At 51.6% G+C, this 27,543-nt stretch overlaps 1 protein-coding gene across 1 annotated transcript in view; it reads left to right on the forward strand.

Annotated features, from left to right (window-relative positions):
* The window catches only part of TCF7L1 (transcription factor 7 like 1), a 165,598-nt gene that overhangs the window by 116,813 nt on the left and 21,242 nt on the right, over positions 1-27,543 (forward strand). Inside the window, exon 4 of the mRNA XM_036435864.2 lies at positions 27,357-27,440. Coding sequence (XP_036291757.1) covers positions 27,357-27,440 — 84 coding nt within the window. The remainder of the gene's footprint in view (positions 1-27,356; positions 27,441-27,543) is intronic.

Genomic DNA, 27,543 nt, shown 5'->3' on the forward strand with positions numbered 1-27,543 from the left:
GCAGGCACTGTCCGGTCCACAGTGTCCTAGTGACATCAGCAAGGAGGGAGGAAGAGGATGGCCGAAGGCCTTTGCAGACCTCCCAGGAGCCAGTCCCGCGTGTGCGGTTCCTCATCGCAGCCTGGCACAGCCCTGGGCAGGAGGCAGTGCCCCCGCCCTGTGTGCCAGGGGAGGAGGCTGGAATTTAAGCGGGGAAGCGATATGGATGTTTCTGACGTGCCAGTTAGAGAAAGCTCGTATGTGACGTTCAGGCTCGGGCCTGGCCATTTGCCAGCACGGTGGCCTGCACCACAGCCAACCAAAGTGTTTTAAAAACCCCTCTCGCGCCAAAACCGGTTTGGCTCAGTGGGTAGAGCGTCGGCCTGCAGACTGGAAAGGTCCCAGGTTCGATTCCGGTCAAGGGCATGTACCTTGGTTGCGGGCACATCCCCAGTAAGGGGTGTGCAAGAGTCAGCTAATCGATGATTCTCTCTCATCGATGTTTCTAACTCTCTATTCCTCTCCCTTTCTCTCTGTAAAAATCAATAAAATATATATATATATATATATATATATATATGGTGTAGTAATAATTAATGTCGTTTTCTAATACTTTTTTAAATCGAATTTATTTAAACAATACAACAAAATTTAATCAACAGTATAGTTGCTGTTGTTTTCTACTACTTGTGCCCAACGCTCAGGAAGCATTTTAATCCCTCTGTTGTAAAATTCTTGTGATTTTGATGCAAAAAATTCGGTCAATGCATTTTTGAGGCATTCTTCATTATTAAATTTTTTCCAAGAAGAAAGTTTTACAAAGAACAAAACAAATGGTAATCGTAAGGGGCAATATCAGGAGAATATGCAGGTTGAGGGAGATCTTCCCATTCCAACTGGCGCAGTTTTTCAGCAGTGATTCTTGCAGTATGCGGTCGTGCGTTATCGTGGTGAAGAATTACGCCCTTCCGATTAATCAGCGCGGGTTCTTTTTCTCTTAAAGCTTGGGCTAACCTTTCCAATTGGGCACTATACACTGCACTTGTAATGGTTTGGTTAGATGGTAAAAGTTCATAATGAAGAATTCCTTTAAAATTCCACCAAACACACAACATCACTTTTTTCGCATGCAAGTCAGGTTTTGGCGTGGGCTGCGGAGCCTCATTTTTGTCCAACCATTGAGGCCGCCTTTTCAAATTAACATACAGCACCCATTTTTCATCTCCGGTAACAATTTGCTCTAAAAACGGCAAACGGTTTTGACGAGAGAAGAGCGAACTGCAAATTGTGACTCTTTGATTACGGTTGTTGTCGGTCAACTCATGAGGAACCCATTTTCCAAACTTTTGGACTTTGCCAAGTGTACGCAATTGATTGGAAATTGTTTTTTGTGAACAATTTAAAGTTGTCGCAAGCTCTTGTTGGGTAATTTGAGGATTTTGCACCAAAAGAGCTTGAAGAGCTTCTTGATCAAAATTGGACACACGGCCTCGACCACTCTTGTCATCTAACGAAAAATTTCCCTCGCGAAATTTCTCAAACCAACGCTGGCATTTTCTGGCGCTAACTGCATCTTGACCAAGAGCACTACAGATGTTTTTTGCAGCCTCACTTGCTTTTCTTCCTAATTGGAACTCGTAAAGCATGCAGTGCCGAATATGCTCTTCATCCGCCATCTTCTTAGCCCTAGTTTTGCAACAAAAACCAAACCAAACACAAACTTTTTCAAGCAAAACTTGTTAATTGCACTTCACACGTTCTGTAGATATCACGTGTTTGAAGGTTATGTCAATACAAGTCAACGCCAAGCAAGATTTTAAACGAATGTTAAAAAAGACATTAATTATTACTAGACCCTATATACAATATATATATTTTAAATCCCTCTTGCTTTCAGGAAGCTCAGTATCCCCTCAGGCCTTTCTAGAAAGAGCAGGTACACTAAAGTGACCGGACGGCCCGCTTTTGGCGGGACAGTCCCGATTTTTAACAATTTGTCCCGCGTCCCACGGCATTTTAAAAAAGTCTCGATTTAAAAAAAAAAAAAAAAAAATCGGGGCTTTTTTAAAACGCCACAGGCCAAATTGTTAAAAATCGGGACCTCTGGTCACCTTAAGGTACACCCAAGTGGCAAACTCCATCCCAGCGGTCCTCCACTCCAGGATGTCGAAGTGGTTGTGGTTCCGCTGGGCCTTGGGGGTTTGGTTGGAGTGGCTCAGCGTTTGCTGACCCATGACCTTCCTGTCTCTTGGTGAGGGGCCCTGTGCCTTCTGAGATCCTCCCTGCCGGTACCCTTTCTGCCACTTGGAATTAGCATCTTCGTGGCTGAGCGTGAGTGGGTAGCAGTGGAGTGTATACCGGAGCACGGTTCCGTGCGGAATTATTGCCGGGGTCTGGGGGGGCGTCCCGAAGCTGAAGCTCTGTAATAATATTAGTGGGATCACGTCAGCCCCGAAAGCCCACCCTCCAGGTTAACCGTAACGCCAGGGCGCCGTTTGGTTTCTGCTAAGATGCCTCACACACACCGGGCCCGGATGCCCTGCTCCGCGCCCGCCCTCCACACAGGCCTTGAAGGGAAGAGCCTTGCCAGTGGGTTTGTGGTCGTGACCATCGGGGGCTCGGGCCCACGGAACGAACCTGCCGGGGGGTCTGCCGTGGACAGCTCCTGCCCACGCGGGAGGGAAACGGGGAGGCGAGGGCTGTGTGTGGCCCCACCGCACTCGTGGGTCCTGCCAGAGGTGTAAGGGCAAGAAGATGGGCTTTAGCTGTGACCGGAAGCCAGCCTCGCCGCCGGGGCGGGTGGAAGTAGCTCTCGGGCCCCCCGGGCCTCCGACAGGCCCCGTGGAGGAAGGGAGAGGGCGGTCTGCGGGGCTCAGAGGCTGCCGCTTGGGAGACATTGTGTGTCTCCAGGCCCCAGTAAAGAGGTGGCGGCTCCAGGCACGCCGCCTAAGGCTTGTTGAGAATCCAGGTCCAGAGTCTCCCAGGAAGAGCCCCCCCCTCCCCCCAAAGATACTGCCCAGATAGGAAGAAAACACACGGGAGAACGGCCCTTCCATACATGGGGGATAACCAGCAGCCCTGGAGGCCGGGGAACCCGGAACAACGGCAAGGTTGTGGGACCTGGAGGCGGTGCCTCGCGTTACCCTCGCCCCCTCCTCGGGCACACGCCCTTTGGAGGGCTACCTGGGCGGGAACTGGAAAGGAACACTAGGTGTTTGCTGCTTTCTGTGGCTTCAGATAACCCCATTCTCACCGCTCACACGGAACTCCAGGGATAATAGAGAGGCCACCGTGAGGCCTGTCCTCTGTATGAGAAGGCTCATACATATCTTTGATGGCTTCACATCTTCCAAAAGCACTGGGGAGAGCTGAGGTCCCTCAGGAGCCCCTTGCTGGCACTTGGGCCTCTGACCAAAGGTGTGTGGTCCAGCCCCTAGTGAAAACCTGGCAGCTTTTGCCAAAGAGCTCAGGGCATGGGCGGTGGAACGCTCAGAGAACAGAGGGTCGCGGGGCAGCCGGACCATGGTTGGAGGCTGTTGGTGGAGGTCGGGGCAGGCTCCTGGAGATGAAGAGGGTGGGCCGGGCCTCGGTGCCCAGAGAGCAGGCATGTTCTGTTCTGCAGGCATTAGGAGCTGGCAGCCCCCTGGGCAATCAGTGCCGATGAGCAGCGTGAAGGATGGATTGGCCTGGAAGGGCCCAGGCAGGAGGTGCGTTAGGAGCCACTGCAAGGTCAGGGCCGAAAGGAGGAGAATGGGAGAGGGGGAGGGGTTGAGAGACATTCCAGAGTTAGAGTGCGTGGCTTGGTCCTCTATCAGATGTCGGGGTGAGGGAAAGAAAGAAGAAACCAAAATGACCCCCAAGTTTGTACAATGGTCAGTAGTCAGAGCAGCCATGTGACCTGGTTCACATTGACTGTCCCTTGTATTAGTCAGGTTCTCCAGAGAAAAAGAACCAATAGGGGTGTGTGTGTGTGTGTGTAAACTCGCTGTTATGGAGACTGGCAGTCCCAAGACCTGTAGGGTGACTAACAATTTGGAGAGCTGATGGTTTAATTTTAGTTTGAGGCCAAAGACCTGAGAACCAGGAGAGACAACGATTTCTGAAGGCTGACAGGCTCGCCTCCCAGCAAGAGCTGCTATTTCAGTTCATTTTTTTGAGTCCCCAAACAGGAAAAGAGCCCAGGTCAAAGGTCAATAGACAGGAAGACACTCTTTCACCTGGGAGAGGGCCCGCCTTTTTGTTCTGTTCAGGCCTTCAGCTGAGCGTAGGGGGCCTACCTGCATTGCAGAGGCCATCTGCCTTGCTCAGTCCACCGGTTCAGATGTTAATCTCATCCAGAAACACCCAGGGTCAGGCTAACCACATACTGAGCACCCTGTGGCCCAGGCAAGCTGACCCGTCACACCCAGTGCAATTGTTAAAAGGTTCCCTTTTGCTTTCAAAAGAGTCTTGGTTTGAGGGACATTAGGGAATCGGATCGGTGCTGGGTTTTGATGCGTGTGTGTGGGATGGAGCTGTCTGTGGCGGGGTGTAGTTGGAAATGAGGGTGAGGGGCTCAGGGGAGAGGTTGGGGCCAGCCGCAGTGGTGAGAGTGAGCACCGTGTGGGCACTGCCCAGCCTAGGGGTGGACAGGCTTACCCAGAGAGGAGGCGGCGGGGAGAGCACCAGCGTTTAGAGGGGCAGAGTGCGTGGAAGACCAGCTGGGAGGGTGTTGCCAAAGCGGAGGTACTCGGGGAGGAGGCCTGAAAGGTGACCTTGGATGTGGAGGTTAGGAGGGCAGCAGGAACCTTAAGGAGAACCGTGGAAGCCAAATTGCAGGGGCCAAAGCCTCAGAAGCAGAGGAAGGGACCACGGGGGTGTTTGGGGTTTTTGTAAGAAGACTATATAAGGGAGAGAGAGCAGCAGCACGGAGGCCAACCAGTTGTGCAACTCTGGGCAGTTGCACTGATTTGCTTTCTTTGTGGGGGAAATGGAAATGAAGGAGGAAGAAATGAATGACCCACTCAAACCATGTCTTGAGTTTCATTCAGCGTGTGTTGGAGTGACTCTTAAGGGAGCACCCATGACCTCGAGGAATGGAGAGTAGAGGAAGGCATTTCAGAACGCAACATGGGAAACCAAAGGGGCCCAACAGACGGTCTGATTGGCGAGCTTAGGGAAAAATCGTTCCGATGTGCCACCCTGGCCCAGTCTGGCTCTGTGTGCATCCCCGGTCTGGGGGCGGGACAGTGAGCTGTCACTCAGTTCGGCGATTGCCTTTCAGAGCCAGTGGTTAAGAGCCAGGGTCTCGGGACGGAAGTGGCAGAGGTGTGGAACCTTGGGGTCACCAGACCCTGGCACCGAGCAAGACCTGACCACCTTCCCGTCCGACTCCCCGACAGCTGCCGGGAACGGGAGGTGCTGTGACCAGGCGCATCCTCAGGCTGTGCCCACGGCCATGTGCCGCCAGGCCCCTTGGGAACGACATGAGGTTCAGAAACGTTTTTAGGGCTTCTGTGCTCTGAAATGTACCCCCTTCGGGCCCTGCCCGGATGCTTGAAATTCCATTAAACCAACCCTGGGTTTGGCGGGAGAGGGTGGGGAGTGTGCTGCAGCCCCCTCCCACCCCGAGGCCGCGGGGGAGGGGAGGAGTGCGCTGTGGCGGGGGCTTGCCGGCAGCACCAGCAGGAACCAGGGCGCGACGCTTCCTGTCCCCCTCACTGGTTCATCGGTGAGGCCCTCAGGTGTGGCTCTGAGGCTGGGAATTCTCCGTATTCACCGGGAACTTCCACTCTGAGCCTTAGCCCTATAACCATTCCTCTGTGAAAAACATAGTATTCTGGCCCCCGCTGGTTTGGCTCAGTGGGTGGAGTGTCAGTTGGTGTGGACTGAAAGGTCCTGGGTTCAATTCCGGTCAAGGACCGGGATGGACTTGCCCAGTGGCAGGATCGATCTCCAGTCCTGGTTGGGGTGAAGGTGGGAGGGAAACAAATCACTGTCTACAAATAGATGGGAAAATGTCCTCGGGTGAGGCTTACCAAAAAAATAGATAGTATTCTGGTCAGGGACTCAGGCAGGAGTGAACCATGGTACCTAGCACATAGCAGCACTAAAAAGTGTTCAACGAAAGCCCTGACCAGGTTGGTTAGAGCATTGTTCTGCTAAGTTACGGTTTCGGGTTCCATCCCTAGTCAGGGCACATACAAGAAGCAACCACTGAAGGTGTAAATAAGTGGAAGAACAAATCTCTCTCTCTCTCTCTCTCTCTCTCTCTCTCTCTCTCTCTCTCTCTCTCTCTCATCAGTCAGTCAGTTTTTTTACTGTTCAGTGAGCAGGTGGTGGGTGTGTGCCTGCTCTGGGGGGTGGGTATAAAAGGGGTCCTTGGAGGTCAACTCTGACCCAAGAAGCCCAAAGCAGGTGTAGAAACTGCAGGAAGTTACTGGGGCGGGTGTTGTTAGCATCTGGGATCAACTCTGAGCTCACTGAACATCAGCGGGAGCATTAGAAAGGAAGCTCACGCCCTCCCTGGCACAGGGATGGTAAGGGGAGGGGGCGGCTCTGATGCCCAGAGGCCTGAGCTGCAGCCGACTGGGTTATCTCCACCACCCTTCCCCTCTGGTCAAAGTGGCACCCAAACTCTCCCCATGGGGCACCCACCCATGTTCAGTCAAGGAAGGGGCAGAACTGGAGGGGGGCATCCAGGCCGGGCCTGCGGAGAGTCCCTCCCGTGGCTGAGGCAGGGCCTGTGCGGCTGGGGGACCGCTCGGCCCTCCCCACACACCTCGCCCAGGGCCCCGCAGGCATTCCCAGGCGGGGGCCACCCCTCCAGGTCCTCACAGAGACGGGGGAGGGGAGCTATCAGGCAGGACAGCATTCGAGGGAGAGTGGTGCTTAGAAATTCAGAAATGAGAGAATAGAGATTTAAATACAGACTTTGCTGATGGTTTTTTCCTGACTGGTCTTATCTGTCTCTAATATTTCTAATTCAGAAGTCATTTCCATTGCATGTATTTGTTTTTAAAAGCAGTATAGGTTTGGCCAAAAGAAGGAGAAAAAAAACACCCATAGCCTTGTCATCAGACATCAGTTCAGCTCACTTTTTAGTGTGTGTCCTTCCAGGTCTCTTTTCAACGCATTTATAAAAATACATGTTTTATAAAAGTGGGGCTCGAACATGTTTTATGTCCTACTTCTTCACTGAATAATACATAATAAACACCTTTCCACCTCTGTAAATGTCACCTACTTCATAAATCCATAAAGTGTCCTGATTGTAGTTTGATATGCATAATACCTTTTGGCTGTTTATATAAACAGCTCTGCAGTGAGCATTCTTGCAGGTAAATTTTGCTCACATCCTCAGTTATTTCCTTAGGATGCATTCCAGGGGTGTAAGCCGCTGGAAGACCTGATGCATACCTACCTCCAGCTTGCACAAGGAAGGTTTGCTAATTTGCTCTCCCAGGAGCAGGGTATGAACAAGTGCCTATGGTAATTAAAGAGGAGAAAAGCCTTTGCCAATCTGACAGGATTTAACTCACTACTGAGTTCATAACTTCCTTATCTTAACTTTTGCGAACAAATGGGAGTGGGGCTGAGGTTTTCCTTGCGTGTGTGGGTAAGTGCCTAGCCTGGAGGATCTTTACCCACCAGGTCACTGCCTCTGGGATAGCGCCCTTCCCTGGTTTGCAACATGGCAAGTCCTTATTCAGAGCCTTTGTTCCCCTGCATTGCCCTAGTCTACTTCCCCTATGTGCCTGGCAACCACCAGGGGGCAGCGTGGAGTCATGGCCACACTCGGAAGGTCTTCCAGTTTCTCCATAATGGAATCTCTCTCTCTCTCTATTTTTTTTTAATATATTTTTCTTGATTTTTTTACAGAGAGGAAGAGAGAGTTAGAAACATTGATGAGAGAGAAACATCAATCAGCTGCCTCTTGCACACACCCCCCTGGGGACGCACCCACAACCAATGTACATGCCCCTGACTGGAATCGAACCCGGGACCCTTCAGTCCGCAGACCGAAGCTCTATCCACTGAGCCAAACTGGTTTCGGCTGATTGGCATTCTTAATATTGATTTTTGCTTAGGGTAATATTTCATCCCCTTCCAGTTATTTGTATATTTTCCCCTATTGTTTATATGTTGATTGCAAACTATCGCCTGTTCCAACCTAGCTCGTCTGCAGCTGGGGGCCAGGTACCCGGGTTGTTCCAACCCCAGCGCTGCCAGAGGCCTGGGTGCCCTTCTCAGAACCATGCCAGGTGGGCTGGCGGAGAGGTGTGGGTTTTTCTCTTCCTGCACTAGTGTAGTGAAAGGGATGACTCGGGGCTTGGGCACTTCACTCACCTCTCTGGGCCTCACCACCTTGTGCAAGCTGGAGGTAGGTATGCATCAGGTCTTCCAGCGGCGTACGCCCCTGGAATGCATCCTAAGGAAATAACTGAGGATGTGAGCAAAATTTACCTGCAAGTAAATTTACCTGCACTTCACTCACCTCTCTGCAAGTCTCTTCGTTCAGTGCAGATAGTAGCATCCACTAGTAAGGCTGTGAGGGCTATGAAATAACGTGGAAATAGCGTGGCACGAGATAACTAATCAGTGAACTTAATCTTTAAAGACATCTGTTGACTCTTCTATGCAGTTTGCTGTCCTTGGCTTTTGCACCTGTCCACCTGCTTACCTGAGAGGAGGCCAGTGTCAGACAGAAGGTGGATTTAGAATGCTGTCTCCCGCAGCTGGGCTGAGCAGCACACACACACACACACACACACACACACACACACACAGTCACAGCCCAGGTACAGAAGAGCAGGGACATGGCAGGTTATGTTTTGTAACCAATAAATAAACGGCAGGGGAAATATTTAAACAGTTGGAAGCAGATATAATAGCAGTGAAGGTTTGTTGATTTGATCAATCTTATTGATTTAAATCACATGTGTCAAACACAAGGCCCGTGGGCCAAATCCGTCCCGCCAGGCCTTGCAATGTGGCCCGCACCGCGCTGTCATCACTGCACTCCGCTGTGTTTCCATCACAATGACAGTTTATGACTGTTCAGTAAACCATTCGGCCCGCGATTTAGGCTGGATTTTAGATTTTGGCCCCTTCTCTGATTGAGTTCGACACCCCTAATTTAAATAAATGGAGTCTTTATTGACTGATAGACCGACTACCCACTGGCAGACCCAATCACTCTATCTATTGCCTTCCCCAGAGGTTCTGTTATCACAGCTCTTGCCCTAGGCCAGCAAGGTTAGAGTCTCAGGTGACCACCCCATGAACTGGGCCACTGGCTCCTTTTGGCCTTTGGATATATTTCTGCCTGGAGCTGGCTGGGAGGGACGCTTGCATCCCTAATTCCGTGAGCTCTGAATTGTCCTGAAGGAGTCAGCGAGTACCTCTCACAAATGATGTGCCAGGCCGAGCTGTGGGCACCCAAGGGACAGATAAGATTTGGTTCCTGTGGCCAAGAAGCTTAGAGGGAGGTGAGGGCAGGTCCGTGAGTCTGGCTGTGAGGAGGGAATTCCGTGGAGCAGCAGGTGTGCAAACAGCATGGAGGAGGGGCCGAGCTCAGGCCAGGAGGGAGGAGTCGGGGCCATTGCAAGGTCAGGGGTGGTAGAGATGAGAAGATACTGTGGCAGCCGATGGACAGGACTTCATGGCAGCCAACGGGGAGGGAGAGGGTGGAGGGAAGATTTCTGAGGTTTCCACCCAGGTGAGCATAAGAGGATTGGGAGGGGGGTGGCTGGTAAGAAGCATTTGGGGAGAAAATAATGTTGTGCTTGGGACATGCTGGCTTCTGGGTTTGCATGTGGAACCTCTTCTGGTTCCTAGGGATATGCATGGCTCTACAACAGTGTCCTCAGATGTCACCGGTTGGCATAATCTTTGCCACATAGCATCCATCCTATCCACTTAATATTTTTTTTTGAATTGACTCGCTTTTCCCCACTTTTCATAGAATGGAGCTTGATTGTAAACAACAGTGTCCAAGAAATCAGAGTTGCCCTTTTATGTGTGTGTGTGTGTGTGTGTGTGTGTGTGTGTGTACCAGGGTGGGGCAAAAGCAGGTTCAGTTAAAAGCACGCAAAACAGAGTTTATTCCTGTATTTACTGTACATTGTTCCATATGAACAGCTGTAAGCCTACTTTTGCCCACCCTTGTATATATAATTCATGGATATTTTAATATAGTTTAATGCCTGTTACAGCGGACAGTTTACATACTAAACTCCAGATGTTATGTCGTAGAATTGAGATGGGAGTTGGGAATACGGTGCAACGCGGTTTCACGACGTGAGGAGGCAGCGTGATGGGTTTGGTTGTTGTGATGATACGTAGGAAGTGTCTACTCGGAGAATCCTCACAATACAATACGTGTTAATTCTTAGCCCTTCCTCCCCTCTCCTATCCGGATTTCCTGTGCCCTCACTTCAGGATGAATGTAAAGTCCTTTTGCTGTTTCCTGTAAGCAACCAACCCACTCGTGTACACCCATTTGCGCGCATACACACACACACACACACACACACACACACACACACGCTAAGATAGGGTGCAGGGACCCAGAAGGGCTGGCCCAGCGCAGAGGTGGCTGGTGTGGCCTGAGTCTCCCCATCCTGTCTTGCCTGTGGGGTCAGAGTTCTCTCCCAGAACTGCCCGTCTGTTGAGGACCTCCTCAGACATTTCCCGTTTCCTGGTGCCCAGACGCTGGGCCTGTGAGGACCACAGAGAGGGTTCTGCAGAGAGGCCCGTCCAGCTCTGTGCCCGGGAGGCCGCCTGGCAGCTCTTTGTGTATTTTACTGGCCCCAGATAAGCACTTCCTGTTCCCCATTGATTCTACACAGATCCTGCTTCCTTTCTCCTCAATACCTGGGCCGCTCTCCAGCTTCTCCTCCCACAGGGGAAAGTCCATCCGCTCCAGAATTCCCAGGCCGCTCCCGGTCAATGGGTTTTCTGCAGATCAGCCGGGGTTTTGCTGTCCAGTCACGTTCTCCGTGGCTCCTCACGTCTGGCTCGGAAGGTAGTCCTCATGTGCCGGCCGGCCGGCCAGCCGGCAGAGAAATGCTCGAGGCCCGCTCTCAGCCGCCTGCTCACCAGCTGGAGTGTCTGCTTCACCCTGACATCAGAGAGCAAATAGACTGTACCTCACACATCAAGGTTAGCCAAGTGTCGTGGCCGCCTCGTATACCTGGTTGAGGATCCAGGGTCTCCCTGATGTGACTGGGGAAGAGGGGCTGTCATGGGGTGGAGCACGGATGCCCCGTATCTGCTACCCCAAGATCCCAGGACGAGACTGAAGTTTCCAAAAGATAAAAAGCAGGCCCCATATCCTTTGAATCTCACCATAAAAGTCTAAAGCCTTTGTTCTAATGCCAGCCGGACCCTCAGTTAGTTCGTGCCCTTGTGTAATTCCAGGAGCTTCTAGCCGGCTTACTTTCCCCCAAATGAGGATGCTAATACTTGCTTTTTCTATATCTACGGCTCAGTTACATCAGATGAGGTAATTAACATGCAATGCTTTAAAAAATGAAATGCTACCCAGCCAGCATGGTTCAATGGCTGAGCAGCAACCTGTGAACTGGGAGGTCATGGTTCGATCCCTGGTCAGGGCACATGCCCAGGTTGTGGGCTGGATCCCCAGTGGGGGGCATGTAGGAAGCAGTGATCAGTGATTCTCTCTCATCATTAATGGTTCATCCGTCCGTCCCCCCTTCCTCTGAAATCAATATTCGTGTATATATACCTATATGTGTATCTATAATAATAAAAGCATAATATGCTAATTAGACCGGACATCCTTCTATTATAGATGACCTTCTGGAGGAAGCCTCGGTGGGGGGCCGAGGCAGAGGTGGCCACTGTAGCGGTGGGGCCAAGCCTGTTGCACAGATTTTGTGCATTGGGCCTCTAGTCTATGTAAATATTTCACTTAAACCCCATATGTGTGTGTGTGTGTGTGCGTGTGTGTGTGTGTGTGTACATATATACATATACATATATACATATACACACACACACACACACACACACACACACACACATATATATATATATATATATCAATATATGCGTTTAAGTGAAATGACCACGGTAATGTATCTTGCCTGTGTTACCCCCCAGATGCTACCCCCTGTATAAAGTCTTAGGTTTTCCCATGAGAATCCTGCTGACTTATATTCAAGCTATTATGCACTTTAAAAAATCTTGGCTGTGGCATATCTCACATACACAGCCACCCTAAGTAGGAGGTGCCCACTGGACATGGATGGAATGCTCTGTACGGAGGCTTCACTGTGTCTGTCTTACTCGGTTCTGTGTATAAGCAGGCAGTTCGGTAAGAATGGGAAGCCACCTAGTAGCTCTAAGTAGCATAGTTTTATGTTTCAGAAAGATACTTCTAGAGGCAGTGACGGTGGGCCGGAGACCTGGGGAGGGAGTGGGAGCGGGAGCGGGAGCAGTGGTGACAGAGCAGAAGAGGGCTTGGGGCCCCTTGCATTCCATCCCCCACCCTGTTCTCCGATGTGGACAGCAGACCTGGTCATTTTGAGGCAAGGTGACCTGCAGCCCACCATCTGCCCCCTTCAAACCGGCGACTGCCCCCAAGTGCTTCCTGGAGTCAGATGCAGACAAAGGCAGCTGCCATGGCCCAGCCACGAAATAGGGAGGCCCTGACCTAGGCTCTAGACCAGTGGTCGGCAAACTCGGTCAACAGAGCCAAATATCAACAGTACAACGATTGGAATTTCTTTTGAGAGCCAAAGTTTTTAAACTTCTTCTAACACCACTTCTTCAAAATAGACTCACCCAGGCCGTGGTATCTTGTGGAAGAGCCACACTCCAGGGGCCAAAGTGCCGCATGTGGCTCGCGAGCCGTGGTTTGCCGACCACATGCTGCGTCTCACAGGACTTGCCAACAGGAGGTGAAGGAAGCAGCTAAAAGACATAAAGGCCGATTTTGAAGTTTCTTGTTGGGTCAACTGAAGGCACAGTTTTGGTGATGAAAATAACTAATCTAGGGCAAAGGAAACGAAGGACAACGCGAACAAATGGGACTCCATGAAAATAAAAGGCTTCTGCACAGCAAAAGAATCCGTCAACAAAATGAAAAGAGAACCCACTAAATGGGAGAACATATTTGCCAAAAAAGCATCCGATAAGAGGTTAATTTCCAAAATATATAAGGAACTCATAAAACTTAACAAAAGGAAAACAACCCAATTTTGAAACTGGTCAAAGGACACTTCTCCCAAGTGGGTATATAGATGGCCAAGAGACATATGAAAACATGCTTTAAGTCACTCTCTGAGAGATGCAAATCAAAATGACAATGAGGGATCACTTCACACCTGTCCGAATGGCTACCATCAACAAACAACCAGTGTTTGCAAGGATGCGGAGAAAAAGGAACCCTCGTGCACTGCTGGTGGGAATGCAGACTGGTGCAGCCACTGTGGGAAGCAGTATGGAGTTTCCTCAAAAAACTAAAAATGGAATTCCCGTTTGCCCCAATGATTCAACTTTTAGAAATATATCCTAAGAAACCCGAAACACCAATCAGAAAGAATATATGCACCCCTATATTCATAGCAGCACAATTTACAATAGCTAAGGTTTGGAAAAGGCTCACGTGTCCAATCAGCAAGAAAGCCGTGGTACATTTACACCATGGAACACTACGCTGCTGTGAAAAAGAAAGAAGTCTTTACCATTTACAACAGCATGGATAGACCTGGAGAGTATTATGCTAAGCGAAGCAAGCCAGTCCGAGAAAGATATCACTCTTCTGTGGAATCTGACGAACAAATAAACTGATGAATAAAATAGATCCAGAGACATAGAAGCATGGAACAGTCGGTTGAATTTTAGAGGGAAGGTGGGGGGTGGGAGAGGAGTGATTAATAGGGGAACTTATATGCATACGTGGACTCAGACAGTGGAGTGGTGAAGGTCTGGGAGGGACAGGTACAGGGTGGAAGGGGTCAGTGGGGAAGAAACACAAAGGGGATATCGATAATACTTTCAACATTAAAGATACGTTTTTTTTAAAATAAGGCTTAATCAAGTCATACACACATGACAGTTTTTTTCATGTCTATGAAAGGCTTTAAGAAAGTGGCATGTTTATCTCTAAAACAAGATAATAAATCGAAACTTAAAACAAAAAAAGAACAGAACTAATCTGAGGGTTACTTTTCATAGCTTTGCTTACTGTTGCAATGGTCATCGTAACATTTCCTGATGAATAATAAAGGCACAAAGGAGAAAATAAGAAAATTGCCTGGAATGCTAAAGCCCAGTGAGAAAATTTCGGTGACTGTCATCCCAAGCTCTGCAACTGGCTTTTCTCACCGAACAGTTTGCCCAGGACATTTATTTGGGTCCATAAACGCTGATCAGCCTGGGGGCCCACGGAACTGAAACCACCGTTGACGAGGAGAAAGGGGGCTTCCGGGCGGGAACGGGTTTCCCCAGAGGTGCCCGATAAGATGGGGCCTGAGAGAGGCCGGAGGATTTGGCAGATAAAAGGTCAGTTGTCTTTGTTTTCTTTCTCAAGTCCTCAGTGGTCTTGCAGAGATGGAGGCAGAGTGACCGGAGTGGAAGCCAGTGGTGAGGAAGCGAGTGGCCTGTGTCAGGAAGGGGGCAGGGACGGAGGAGAAGGAGAAAGAGCAGCTGTGGACCCGCTGACTGTTCCCTCAGCCATTGCAGGGCTCTCCTCCTCACCTTCCTCTTCCTCCCTCCCCTCCGTCCCTCCCTCCCTCCCTTCGTAAGAGCGAAGGTCACGGGCAGTAGAGGTTGTGTGGTCCTTTGTAAAGTGTGAGGAGCCACAGAGATGCCCTCCCATGTGTATCAGCCCAGCCTGCTCCTGCACCTGCAGGTTTCTCTCTTTTTCTTGTTTTTGACAGGAGAGGGGGTAGGGGGGGAGATATCAGTTTGTTGTTCCACTTATTTATACATCTGTTGGTTGATTCTTGTGTGTGCCCTGACCGGAATTGAACCCACAACCCTGGTGTCTCAGGACAACACTCCAGCCAGCTGAGCTACTCGGCCCGGTTACACCTGCAGAATTCATCCCCAGCCGGCCCCCCGCCCTTCCTCTTGGCCGCACACATCTTTTTTTCCAGCCCTCAAATCAGAGCGTGTACACCTGACAGTCTCCAGCCTCACTTCAAATAAGAGAGATGGGAATTGAAACGACAATGAGCTACTGTCCACCTGTCCACTTGGCAAAGGTCCGAGAGTGGCGTTACCCTCGGTGGGCACAGCTCTGGGAAGTGAGCTCTCTCGTGTCGCTGGAGGCGGGGTAGACTGAGGTATTTGGTAATGCTCCTCAAAACCTAAATGTAGCCCTTACCTGGTTTGGCTCAGTGGATAGAGCATCAGCCTGCCGACTGAAGGGTCCCTGGTTCGATTCCAGTCATGGGCACATGCTTGGCTGTGGGCTCCATCCCCAGTGGGAGGCATGCAGAAGGCAGCCGATCAATGATTCTCTCCTCGTTGATGTTTCTATCCCTCTCTCCCTATCCCTTCCTCTCTGAAATCAATAAAAATATATTTTAGCCGAAACCGTTGGTTTTGCTCAGTGGATAGAGCGTCGGCCTGCAGACTGAAAGGTCCCAGGTTCGATTCCGGTCAAGGGCATGTACATTGGTTGCGGGCACATCCCTGGTAGGAGGTGTGCAAGAGGCAGCTTATTGATGATTCTCTCTCATTGATGTTTCTCACTCTCTATCCCTCTCCTTTCCTCTCTGTAAAAAAGCAATAAAATGTAAAAAAATAATAATTTAAAAAAAAATATATATATATATATAAAACCAACAAGAAACCAAATCTACCTGCCTCTGACCTAGCAGTTCCCCTCACAGGTGGAAATGGATCCACAGCTGCTTTCATACATGAACAAAATGACGAGTGTTCGAGTGTGCTCGTCACAGACAGAGCCTGAGACGTGCCTCCCTGCCCGCGGCTGTGGACCTGCCTGGTAGCCATGGCACCTCCAGGCGGTGGTACTGGGGAGCTGCTTTCAGCATGAGGCAGCCCTCGGCACGTTCTGGAAGCAGCTCCCTGTTGCTGGGTGAAGAAGAGGAGGCGTGTGCAGGCCAGAGGCCAGGGCGAGGCCAGTGGGCCGGGGCAGAGGGCCCACCGGCCGGGAGGGCGTGCTGTCAGTATTCACCAGACGGCCATGACGAGGCCCACGCCACAGGGAGAGGAGGAAGGGCCAGGCGACGGCAGGCCAGTTCCTGCCGAGTGTGTTCATTCTAGTCAGTGAGCACAGACATGCCAGGAAGACCGGGGCCCACTGCGGCCTGCGCCGTCTGTGTCCGCCTTCCAACGCCATCTGAGCGGAGCCCCGATACCCCGCCCGGCTCCGGCCACGGATGGTCTGCGCTGCGCCGAGCCAGCCGATGGCTGGCATCCCTCCCTGCACGGCCGCAGGCAAGCCCACGGAGGCTGGGACTCACCGGGCGGGGCCGCTTGCCCCGTGGGTGCCGCCTGTGCTGCGGAGCGGGGTCGTGCTCCTGTCTCTGCTTCGAGGGCCCGCTGGTTAGCATTTACTAACACGCCGCCGAGCAGGCCTCGCTCCTCAGAGAGCACCTTCGGAGGAGTGGGTGGCTTCCCTGTGCTGGGGCCGAGGCTTGTGGAACAAGAAGACGTTTTATTGAATAAACTCATAATTCTTTTCCTCTTTAAGAGAGGGGGGCGGGCCTGACCCGGTGCGCGGTTGATTGAAGCATCGTCCTGTGCAACGAAAGGTGGTGGGTTTGATTGTGGGTCAAGGCACTTACCAAGGTTGTGGGTTCGATCCCAGTCAGTGTGTGTACGGGAAACAACCAATAGATCTCTCTCTTTCCCTCCCTCCCTCCCTCTCTAGAGCAGTGGTTCTCCACCTTCCTAATGCCGCGACCCTTTGATACAGTTCCTCATGTTGTGGTGACCCCCCAACGATAGCATTATTTCCGTTGCCACTTCATAACTGTAATGTTGCTACTGTTAATGAATCGTAATGTAAATATCTGTGTTTTCCGATGGTCTTAGGCTCCACAGCAGCGGTTCTCACCCACAGGATGAGAACAGCCAGCAGCGTCGCCTACGAGATAACTGTCCTGCCCGGTGGGAGGTGACCCCGGAGTTCTGTAAGGGAGGCGACCTCCTCAGGCACATAGTTTCTATGTGGGGTCAACTAGGCTCCTGAGTCGTGTTTATTGAGCACCTCCACACGTCCCCTCTCCCAGGAGCCGGCCTGGTTAGACACAGCTGCGTTCGGTTCTTTTTCTCCATAGGAGGCCACTTACTTATTTATTTATTTACTTATTTATTTATGTTGGTTTCAGGGAGGAAGGAAGAGGGAGAGAGAGAAACATCCACGATAAGAGAGAACCATTCATCTATTGCCTCTTGCAGGCCCCCCACTGGGGATCGAGCCCACAGCCTGGGCATGTGTCCTGACCGGGAATCAAACCGTGACCTCCTGGTCGACGCTCAACCACTGAGCCACCAAGGCGGGGAAAAGTGTCCTCATTTTAAGGGTGAGATGATCGAGCCCGGAGCCTGGAGCCCTGGTCTCCTGCCTCTGTACGCTGTCCTTCCACCACCAGACAGCGCCTCGGGGAAGGCAATGCTAAACGCAAACCTGTGGCAGGCATCGTTGGCCGGTTCTCTGAAACGAGAGAGGAAGAGATACTGTGAGATCACCTGGGAAAGAAGGAAGTACTGGGGGAAAGAGGAGGGAACGGAGGCCCCCCCCAGCCCCTCTTCGTCCTCCGTTCACTGTTGGTCATGAAAGTAGTTGGAGTCCCCTGACGCCAGGGACTCGGTGCCGAGAGAAAAAGTCACCTCGGTGCAAAACACGACAAAAACTGTGGCTCCACATACCTTTTCCAAGGACAAAGAGGTGTCGTGTTAAGTTGAAGAGGAGCTTATTTTAGGGGATTGTGGGCTTACTGAGCAGGTTCATTTCTAACACCTCCCCGATCCTCAAAACCTCACGCGGGAACCCCTCTGCACCCGCCTGTGGGCACTGAGAGCCACACACAGCACGTGCACGGACAGCTCGGCGTCCCAGAAGAAGTGAGTGGAAACCTGTTTCCTATGCTTTTGCTCCTGGAACTCGGTCTGATCCATCACGTTCGGAGACCAGTCCTGATATTTTCACTTCCTCTCCCTCGGTGGCCCCTGAGAACCAAGCTCCTGTTCCCACTTGGGGAAGCCTTTCTGTCTCCTGACTGATGAATTGGTTGTTTGGTGTTGGTATGTTCTCACATTTAAATCCACTCGTGTCCATTTTGACAGAAGATCGAGGATCTTTTTTTTCTTTTCTTTTTTTATTGATTTTTTTTTTTTTTTTTTTTTTTTACAGAGAGGAAGAGAGAGGGATAGAGAGTTAGAAACATGGATGAGAGAGAATCATCGATCAGCTGCCTCTTGCACACCCCCTACTGGGGATGTGCCTGCAACCAAGGTACATGCCCTTGACCGGAATCGAACCTGGGACCTTTCAATCTGTAAGCCGATGCTCTATCCACTGAGCCAAACCGATTTCAGCAAGACCGAGGATCTTAAACAGGCCTCGGGAACGGGCTGGCTGGGGGCCTGCCTCCAGGCTGCGTTCACACGGTCCTGACACCGCTAAGCCCGTGCGTGTGAGAGCCGCGCTCACGCTCCGAATCTCCGAAGGATCCGGCAGGGCGGGCAGTGGGTGTTCTGATGTGGAAACGGGCACTCACCACAGTGACCGTGCCGAAGCTCCAGGTGGGGCACATTCAGGGTGCTGGCTTCTGGGTGAGGAACTGGGGGTGCAGGCGTGCCCTGAGGAGCTTACCGTCCGGAGGACAGGCGGGTGAGGAACTGGGGGTGCAGGCGTGCCCTGAGGAGCTTACCGTCCGGAGGACAGGCGGGTGAGGAACTGGGGGTGCAGGCGTGCCCTGAGGAGCTTACCGTCCGGAGGACAGGCGGTGTGCACATGGGTAACGGCACCTCCTGTGGTTGCCGCGGCAGCACCCAGCGCGGCCGTGGTGGGGAGAGAGTGGCTGACCCGAGGAGCGGAGGAGGCTTGTTCAGGAAGGCGGCCTGGGCTCCGGGTTTTGAAGGAGGAATTAAACGTTCCCACCAGTAAAGCCACACCGGCCGGGGCTCCTTCAGCGGTCAGAGCGTGAGCGCAGCTGGTGTCGGGTGGGGAGCGGGGAGGGCTGAACCTGAGGGCAGGTTGCACTAGTCACTGGTGAGTACCCCTCAAATTACCTTTATTTCACCATTCTTTCCAGCACTTACGTACAAGTACAATGGGACGGACACCGCACCCCAGGGCCCGACAATAAGACTCAGAGATCAAAGCAGTCCCGCCCCACATCAGCCCCATTGATTACACACAGGCAGCCGCTCAGCCCAAGCCGGATAAAAACGCTTTAAATAATGGTCAGCCTGGCTGGCCTGAACCCTGGTTGATTAATTAGCATTTGAGAGTGATACTGTAAATAAACATCATTCTGTTAAAGTCATTCATTATAGCACCAACCAGGTGAAATACTATTTGACTATCCTTCCCCTTTTGGGCTGCTGAGGTTCTTCTTTAAGTCATTTCCTCGAATATATCGTTTAGTGTTTTGTGGTAACCTCTTCACCAACTGCACCCAGGACTTGGGAGAATACACAAGCCACCTCTTCTGTCAGGGACAGTTTAGACAGCACCACCTTGGACTGCGTAAGCCACTGAGTTGGCTTGCAGCAGGGAAGCATTTTTAAAAAAACATATTTTATTGATTTTTTTTACAGAGAGAAAGGGAGAGAGAGAGTTAGAAACATCGATGAGAGAGAAACACCGATCAGCTGGGGATGTGCCCACAACCAAGGCACATGCCCTTGACCGGAATTGAACCTGGGACTTCTCAGTCCACAGGCCAACGCTCCATCCACTGAGCCAAATCAGTTTTGGCCTGGGAAACATTTAAAAATATGTGTGTGTGTGTGTGTGTGTGTGTGTGTGTGTGTGTGTGTATGTATATATATATATATATATATATATATATATATATATATATACACTTTTTTTTTTTTTTTTTTAGAGAAAGAGGAAGGGAGAGAGAGAGAGAGAGGCATCAATCAGCTGCCTCTTGCATGCCCCCACACCATCTCCTGGGGATCACACCTGCAACCCCGGGCATGTGCCCTGACCAGCAATCGAACCAGCGACCTCTTGGTGCATGGGTCATTGCTCAACCACTGAGCCATGCCGCCTGGGCCCAGGGAAGCATTTTAAGCAGGGAAGAGATCTGATAGGATGGTTTTTATTATAGAAGTCAAAACTCTTACAGAGTTTGGGAAACCAAGGCAGTAGTCCTGGTGGAAATAATTTTGTCCCCAATTGTGGCAAAAGGAGGGTAAGGAGAAACTGATCACCTGTTCACTTTAACATTAATCTATAGTACGATTCCCAGTGTTAAAAATTGTCTTTGAAGGGAAGTGGAGCCCTCGCTGGTTTGGCTCAGTGGGTAGAGCATTAGCCTTTGGACTGAAAGGTCCCAGGTTCGATTCCAGTCAAGGGCATGTACCTTGGTTGTGGGTGCATCCCCAGTAGGAGGTGTGCAGGAGGCAGCTGATCGATGTTTCTCTCTCATCAATGTTTCTAACTCTCCCTCTCCCGTCCTCTCTGTAAAAAATAATCAATAAAATATATATTAAAAATAAAAAAAGCAAGTGGAGCCCAAGCCGGCTTGGCTGGCAGGGGTCCTCAAACTTTTTAAAGTGGGGGCCAGATCACAGTCCCTCAGAGAGCTGGAGGGCCGGACTATATGAACTACTAATTCCTACTGGAACACCTCGGCTGCGCTCACTGCCCAAAAAACCTGGCGGGCCGCATCAGACTCCTCTGCGGGCCACATGTGGCCCGCGGGCCGTAGTTTGAAGACGCCTGGCAGAGCGTCATCCTTAGGACTGAGGGGTTGCTGGCTTCATCCCCAGTGAGGGGGTGTAGGAGGCAGCCGATCAATGATTCTCTCTCATCATTGATGTTTCTCTCTCTCTCTCCCTTCCTCCCTGAAATCAATAGAAAAAAAAAATTTTTTTTAAAGGAAGTGGAGAGCATCTTGCACATGCCCTCATGCCTGTGTGGTGGTCTGCCTGCGGGGGTGGGTTTCTAGCCCGCTCTCCTGGATGGCTGCGTACCCTACGGTTTCCTGAGAGGGAGGTCTTTATTACAGAGAGGGGCCCCGGGGACTGTTTACCACTGGGGGCCAGAGAGGCGGGAAAGACTGGAAAAGGAGAGTAAAGGGCCCTTTCTTTCTGCACCAGGCCTGCCCCTCCCTCCAGGAGGCAGCAGAAGGGGTTCTGAGGGGCAGGCGGGGCTCTTACCTGGGACGCTTTGGGGGTGGCTTGCTTCTTTGCTTCCACTGTCGCCCTTCCAGTCTGGCACCACTGCAGCTGATTGTCACAGGAGCCTGTTCCCTCCCTTCTCAGCCCTGTTTGAAGGGTGTCCTTTGAGAGCTTGTGAATGGGGAGAACGTGGGCGTCTTCTCCCACAGCCCAGTCCACTCCAAACCAGCTGAGGGGGAGGGGGGGACCCCTACCTCCTGGGAGGCGGAGGGTTAATCCCCGTAGCTCATTGGCAGTGCTGCCTCTGTACGGGGCATGCTGGGATTTCCTCCCAGCTGTTTTACATCATGAAGATTTGTATGTTGGGGAAATTCCAGGGCACAGCTGCAATTAATCTGCACAGCCTCCATGCTAAGCAGGGGGTTCTGGAGGACCCGGTCTCCGCCTCCCTGCAGGAGGGGGGCTCTGGCTCCCGGGGAGCGCCCTTCAGAGGAACCCTGGCCTGGGCCCGAGTCCCACAGAAGCAGCCCGCCTGGCCCAGGGTCACCCCAGGAGGGCCCTGGGCAAGGACAGGAGACACAGAAAGGGACCTGAACATTAAGTAAAAGAGGAGCAGCAACCCTTATCCTCCTCCTTCCTATATAATAAAAGGTAATATGCACATTGCCCTACCAGCAGAACGTCGGGTTGCTATGACATGCACTGACCACTAGGGGGCAGGCATTCAACGCAGGAGCTGCCCCCTGGTGGTCAGTGCGCTCCCACTGGTGTGCCTGTGTGTAAGGCCTGTAAGGGAAATGAATGCTACATTATAGTAATCAGTCATTAGCGAATATTGTAGTTTGTTATTAATAATCTTATATAATAAAGAGGTACCGTATTTTCCGGCGTATAAGACGACATTTGAAACGAAAAAGTCAACCGAAAATCGGGGGCAAAAGACCAAAATTGCACAAAAATTACCTGCAGATCTTGACGGCAAAGTAAGTCTTTTCTTTGAAGTGGGGGGTAGTCTTATACAGCGAATATAGGCCTAAACCTATGTTTTAACTGTAAAATTAGGGGGTTGTCTTATACGCCGGAAAATATGGTACTATGCAAACTGACCGTCACTCCAACACACAACATGGCTGTCCCCATGTGGTCAAAGATGGCCACCACAAGATGGCTGGCAGGGGAGGCAAGTTGTGGGCGAAGAGGACAGTTAGGGGCAATCTGGCCAACGGGGGGAGCATTTAGGCATCAATCTGGCTGGCAGGAGTGGTTAGGGCAGTGGTCGGCAAACTCATTAGTCAACAGAGCCAAATATCAACAGTAGAACCATTGGAATTTCTTTTGAGAGCCAAATTTTTTAAACTTTGTGTGCGAGGTGTCCTTTGGGCCCAGTGGCTCAGCCTCCCCAGTTACCAAAGGTGGACACTCTCGATGCACCCCTTTATGGGCTGCACAGTCTTGCTGAGGTTAAGCCTTGATTGTTGTTGGTATCTCTGGGTGGAGTTGACCCTCAGGCCAATTGTCTGTGAGGATCAGCTGTGTCTACACTGGGAGAGCTTCTGTGCTCAGCTTGGATGGGGTGGGGCAGGGGTCTTCAAACTACGGCCCACAGGCCACATGCGGCCCGCAGAGGAGTCTGATCCGGCCCGCCAGGTTTTTTGGGCAGTGAGCGCAGCCGAGGTGTTCCAGTAGGAATTAGTAGTTCATATAGTCCGGCCCTCCAGCTCTCTGAGGGACCGTGATCTGGCCCCCACTTTCAAAAGTTTGAGGACGCCTGGGGTGGGGTCTCAGGGTGGAGCAGGCAGCCTTGGTTTCCCGTCAGCCCCGCCCTAAGAGGCTTGGGTCTCAGTGTCCCACGGCAATGGCTGCACATACCTCTGAGAGAAAGCTGCTCTCAAGCCCTGCCCACTGCTGGACAGTCCAGTTTCTCCCCATATGTGTCTGGGTTCCCCTGAGTCTCTCCCGGGACTGGATTTCAGCGCTATCGGGAGCCTTTGTCTTACTCCAATTCGAGAAAACCAGCCGAGTATCCAGCCCCCCCCGGCCCTTCCTCTCACCCGCGCACATCTCCGGGTTCCTGCACCTCGGCCCTCCGCCGCTCCTGAGTCTCAGTGTCCTTTTCTTTTCCCTTCTAGTTGCAGAATTTACACTCAGCCGGCTTTCCGGTGGTTCTGGGTGATGTCTGCTTTGTCTTTTAGTTGTAGTTTTGAAGTTGTTGTGCGAGGCAGCAGTATAGGTATTCCTCTGGGCCGCCATCTTGGTTTCCCCAGCGTGTCTTTAAGGCTGTCAGCAGGGGACCAGGTGTGGTAGAGCTGACCAGTTCTGGGAGCCTTCTGCTGTGTCTTGGGGGGCGTGGGGGTTGGGACACACGTTAGCCCCTGATGTTTGTGGTTATCGTTCAGCTTTTAAAAACGAATATTCTAGTGTGGCTCCTAGAGACATGAGTGTGATGTGTAGCACTCGGGTAAGCTCTGGTCTTCGGGGGGGGTGGGGGGCACTACAGGAGAGCAGATGTGTGCTTTCCTTCTCTTCGGTGGGCAGCCCTGCTCCAGGCACAAAAGGAGGGAGAGAAGCCCACCCACTCTGGCTGATGGCCCAGCTGGTTGGAGTGTCATCCTTTACACTAAGAGGTGGCAGGTTCGATCCCTGGCCGGGTTATGTTTGAGAGGCAGCTGATTTCTCTCTCCCTCTTGCCTTCCCTCCTCCTTTTCCTCCCCCCCCCCCCGCCCCCCCTAAAATTCTAAAAACAAAACCAGGAGTAAAGAAAAGTCTGGGGGTGGGGCTGCGGTGTTCAGTAAGTTGTTGTGAAGAGCTTTCCGGCCCGTGTTGTAGGGAAAAGTGTGGGACATGAAGTCAGGAGACCTGTGCCCCAGCTCCAGCTCCCATCACGAGGGCGGGTGAGCCGTTTACCCTGTATTGGCCTCCATTGGCTCATCTGAACATTCGGACAGTCAGCGGGCATGGCATGGCCGGGTTACTGTGCAGACACCTCTGTTAGGTGCATCAGGCGTCATTCGCCGAGGAGATCGGTTTTAACTGATGACACCGGTGTGTGTTGAGGGCACACGCCATGTCTGGGGATGGAACCCGCAACCTTGGTGTATCCGGAGGCTGCTCTACCCACTGAGATCCCAGCCAGGGCCGTGGAGGGCTCAAAGCATTTAAATGCCGGTTAGGCTCTGGGGGAGAAGAGATGGTGGAGTGGAAAGAGGAGACGCGGTATGAGGCATGGGGGTGTCGGTACCAGAGGACCCAGTGGAAAGACTGTCTGTCCTTATTCATGGGGCCCCCGATGCCCTCTGTCATTCTCACCCCCCAGGTCTCCCGCAGTCAGGCCTGCCTGCCCATGCCCGCACCCTCCCCTCTAACACACCCCTGTCCGGTGCCCCCTGGCCTGGGGGAGAGGCGTCCTTGGATTGCTCTTCTCCCCCGGGGACACCCTTCTGAACGCCGGCCCCTGCCCTTCGTCATTCTTCGTGGTCCATGGAAAGCAAAGGGCCTCGGGTCCTCTCCTCGGCCCAGGCCAGGTCATGCCCCTTCCTGGAATTGTGCGGCCCGAGCGAGGATGAGTCAAAGGCTGTTTTGTCTCTGGGAGCCTCTTCCTGGAGCCTCCGTTTCCGGCGAGAGCTTTCATTTTCGGAGAAGCCCGGGACCGGGGCTGCCCCCGAGCTGGTCTGCTGCCCAGGAGCTCCGTGTCGGTGTTGACGCTGGGACAACGCGCGCTGTGGCTCCTGGCAGAGACGGATGGTTCGCTTATGAAAATTACAGTTGCCGTTTGACAATGTCTCCCACATGCAAAGCGCCGTGCTTAATCCTCGACGTGGTCCCTGATCCTCCCCACAGCCGGGAAGGTGCATGACCGGAGCCCTGCCTCACAGCGGCAGGAGCGGAGGCTGGGTGAGGACGCTTGTCTGGGTCACACCGCCTGCGCTGGCGGAGCGAGAACTAACCCGCAGCTCAGCCCCCGAGCCCAGGGCCAGGCGCCTCCCCAGGCCCTCACCCCCCTGCACTGGCGCTTCCCGAAATCTGTGCCAGGCCGGGTTAAGGAGAAGCGTTTCATTTGAAGGGGTGTGTGCACATGCACATGCTGGTTTATTACAGAAAAACCTCGCTAGAACGAACTAATTCGGGCGTGAGGAGGGTGTCCCTTAAAGCTGAAAGTCTGCTGTAAAATCACGTAGGTTTTGAGAATGCGGATGTTAAAAAAAATTGGCAGATTGCTTATTTACCTGTTTTTACTTAGGTAGGCACGTCTGTGTTATTTAAATGATGAGTAAAAAGTTTACTTTCACAGCAAAGTTATCTGTACGCATTACTGAGATTTTAAATTTTTACTGAATAAGTCTAGGGCCGTGATGGGCAAACTGCGGCTCGTGAGCCACATGTGGCTCTTTGGCCCCTTGAGTGTGGCTCTTCCACAAAATACCATGGCCTGGGCGAGTCTATTTTGAAGAAGTGGCATTATAAGAAGTTTAAGTTTTAAAATTTTGGCTCTCAAAAGAAATTTCAGTTGTCGTACTGTTGATATTTGGCTCTGCTGACTCATGAGTTTGCCGACCCCTGTGCCAGTTCGATCCCCAGTGTAGGGCACTTGCCTAGGTTTCGGGCTCGATCCCCATGGGGGAGCAATCAGGAGGCAACCAAATCAGTGATGCGCTCTCATCATTGGTGTTTCTATCTCTCTTCTCACTTCCTCTCTGAAATCAATAAAAATGTACTTAAAAAAGAAAAAACTGTTGCTGAGAGTCACACAACTCACAACAGAACCAATTATCACACTCGATGTGGTGTGATCATGAGCTGATCATTTGCCGAACCCTGTTTATGAGCAGTGACCCTTGGGTTTAAATATGTAGACTATAGTTGTCGATATGTAATATTTATGTCGGCTAAATTACTACAGTGTCTTGCCGAAACCGGTTTGGTTCAGTGGATAGAGCATCGGTCTGCGGACTGAAAGGTCCCAGGTTCGATTCCTGTCAAGGGCATGTACATTGGTTGCGGGCACATCCCTGGTGGGGGGTGTGCAGGAGACAACTGGTCGATGTTTCTCTCTCATCAATGGTTCTAGCTTTCTATCCCTCTCCCTTCCTCTCTGTAGAAAAATCAATAAAATATATATTTTTTAAAAATTACTATAGTGTCTTTCCCAACATATGGCCTATTTACTAAAAGTTTCTTTGAATGACAGTGAATTAATAAAAAATAATCTGTTTAATTATAAACAAGTCTTGGTTAAAAGCACTTTAAAATTAACAGAATGTTCATTTTCACGTACAACATACTGACCAGATAGTTTATCCATTAAATTTGAAATCTGTTAAATTGAGGTCCACAATTTACTCTACAGTATTTGGTTTGGATTTCTACAATACTCAGGAAAAGACAGGGAATATACTGCATGACCTTTTCAGGGCTGAGGAACAGTATAATGATGTGAAGATCAGCACTTGAGCCCTGGCCAGGGAGCTCAGTTGGTTAGAGTGTCGTCCCAATAGAACAAGGTTGGGGGTTTGATCCCCTGTCAGCGCACATACGAGAAGCAACCAGTGAATGCACAAATAAGTGGAACAACAAATCGATGTTTCTCTCTCCCTCCCTCTCTCTAAAATCAATAAGTTAAAAATTCATTTTATTAAAAAAAGTTCAGCACCCTGAGTATGAACAGATATTGCCATGTCACTGCAAGTGTCAGGCAGATGGTTATCATCCATCCATCCATCCATCCATCCATCCACCAGACTCTCTGAAGAGGCTGTTGCGTAGGAAGCGTGTGTGATGGAAAGGAAGGGGGTGGGATCGCTGTCTGGAGCCCTGCTTGTCCCACGACTGCAGCAGGCAGGACCCGGCCCTCACCGACAGGCTCTTAGAACACTTGGGCTGCTCCTAGGGTTGTGTGCGTTCCCCCAAAGTGACGGTACATGTGTGTCCTGCCTTGTCGTGACCGTTTGGACATTGAGGAGCGTGTGAGGTGAAAATGCATTGAGTCTCTGATGGGCCAGTGGCTCAGCCACAGAGCCTCTCCCCTGCTCGCCGGGCGCCTGGGCCTGGGCCTGCTCTCACCAGCCGCTTCTGTTTCTGTCTCTGTTCAGTACCTGCAGATGAAATGGCCCCTCCTGGATGTCCCCGCCAGTGCTACCGTCAAGGACACCCGGTCACCGTCCCCCGCACACTTGGTAAGTCTGTTTCTCCTTAAAGCGCTTGGCGGTCACTGCTTCCCTCCCCCTGAGGCTGCTGGGGCTGGTGGTGGTGCCTCCAGTGTGGGGGTCCCCTGAGTGG

This window comes from Pipistrellus kuhlii, unplaced genomic scaffold (genome assembly GCF_014108245.1).
Source record: "Pipistrellus kuhlii isolate mPipKuh1 unplaced genomic scaffold, mPipKuh1.p scaffold_m20_p_13, whole genome shotgun sequence".
Taxonomy (NCBI): Eukaryota; Metazoa; Chordata; class Mammalia; order Chiroptera; family Vespertilionidae; genus Pipistrellus; species Pipistrellus kuhlii.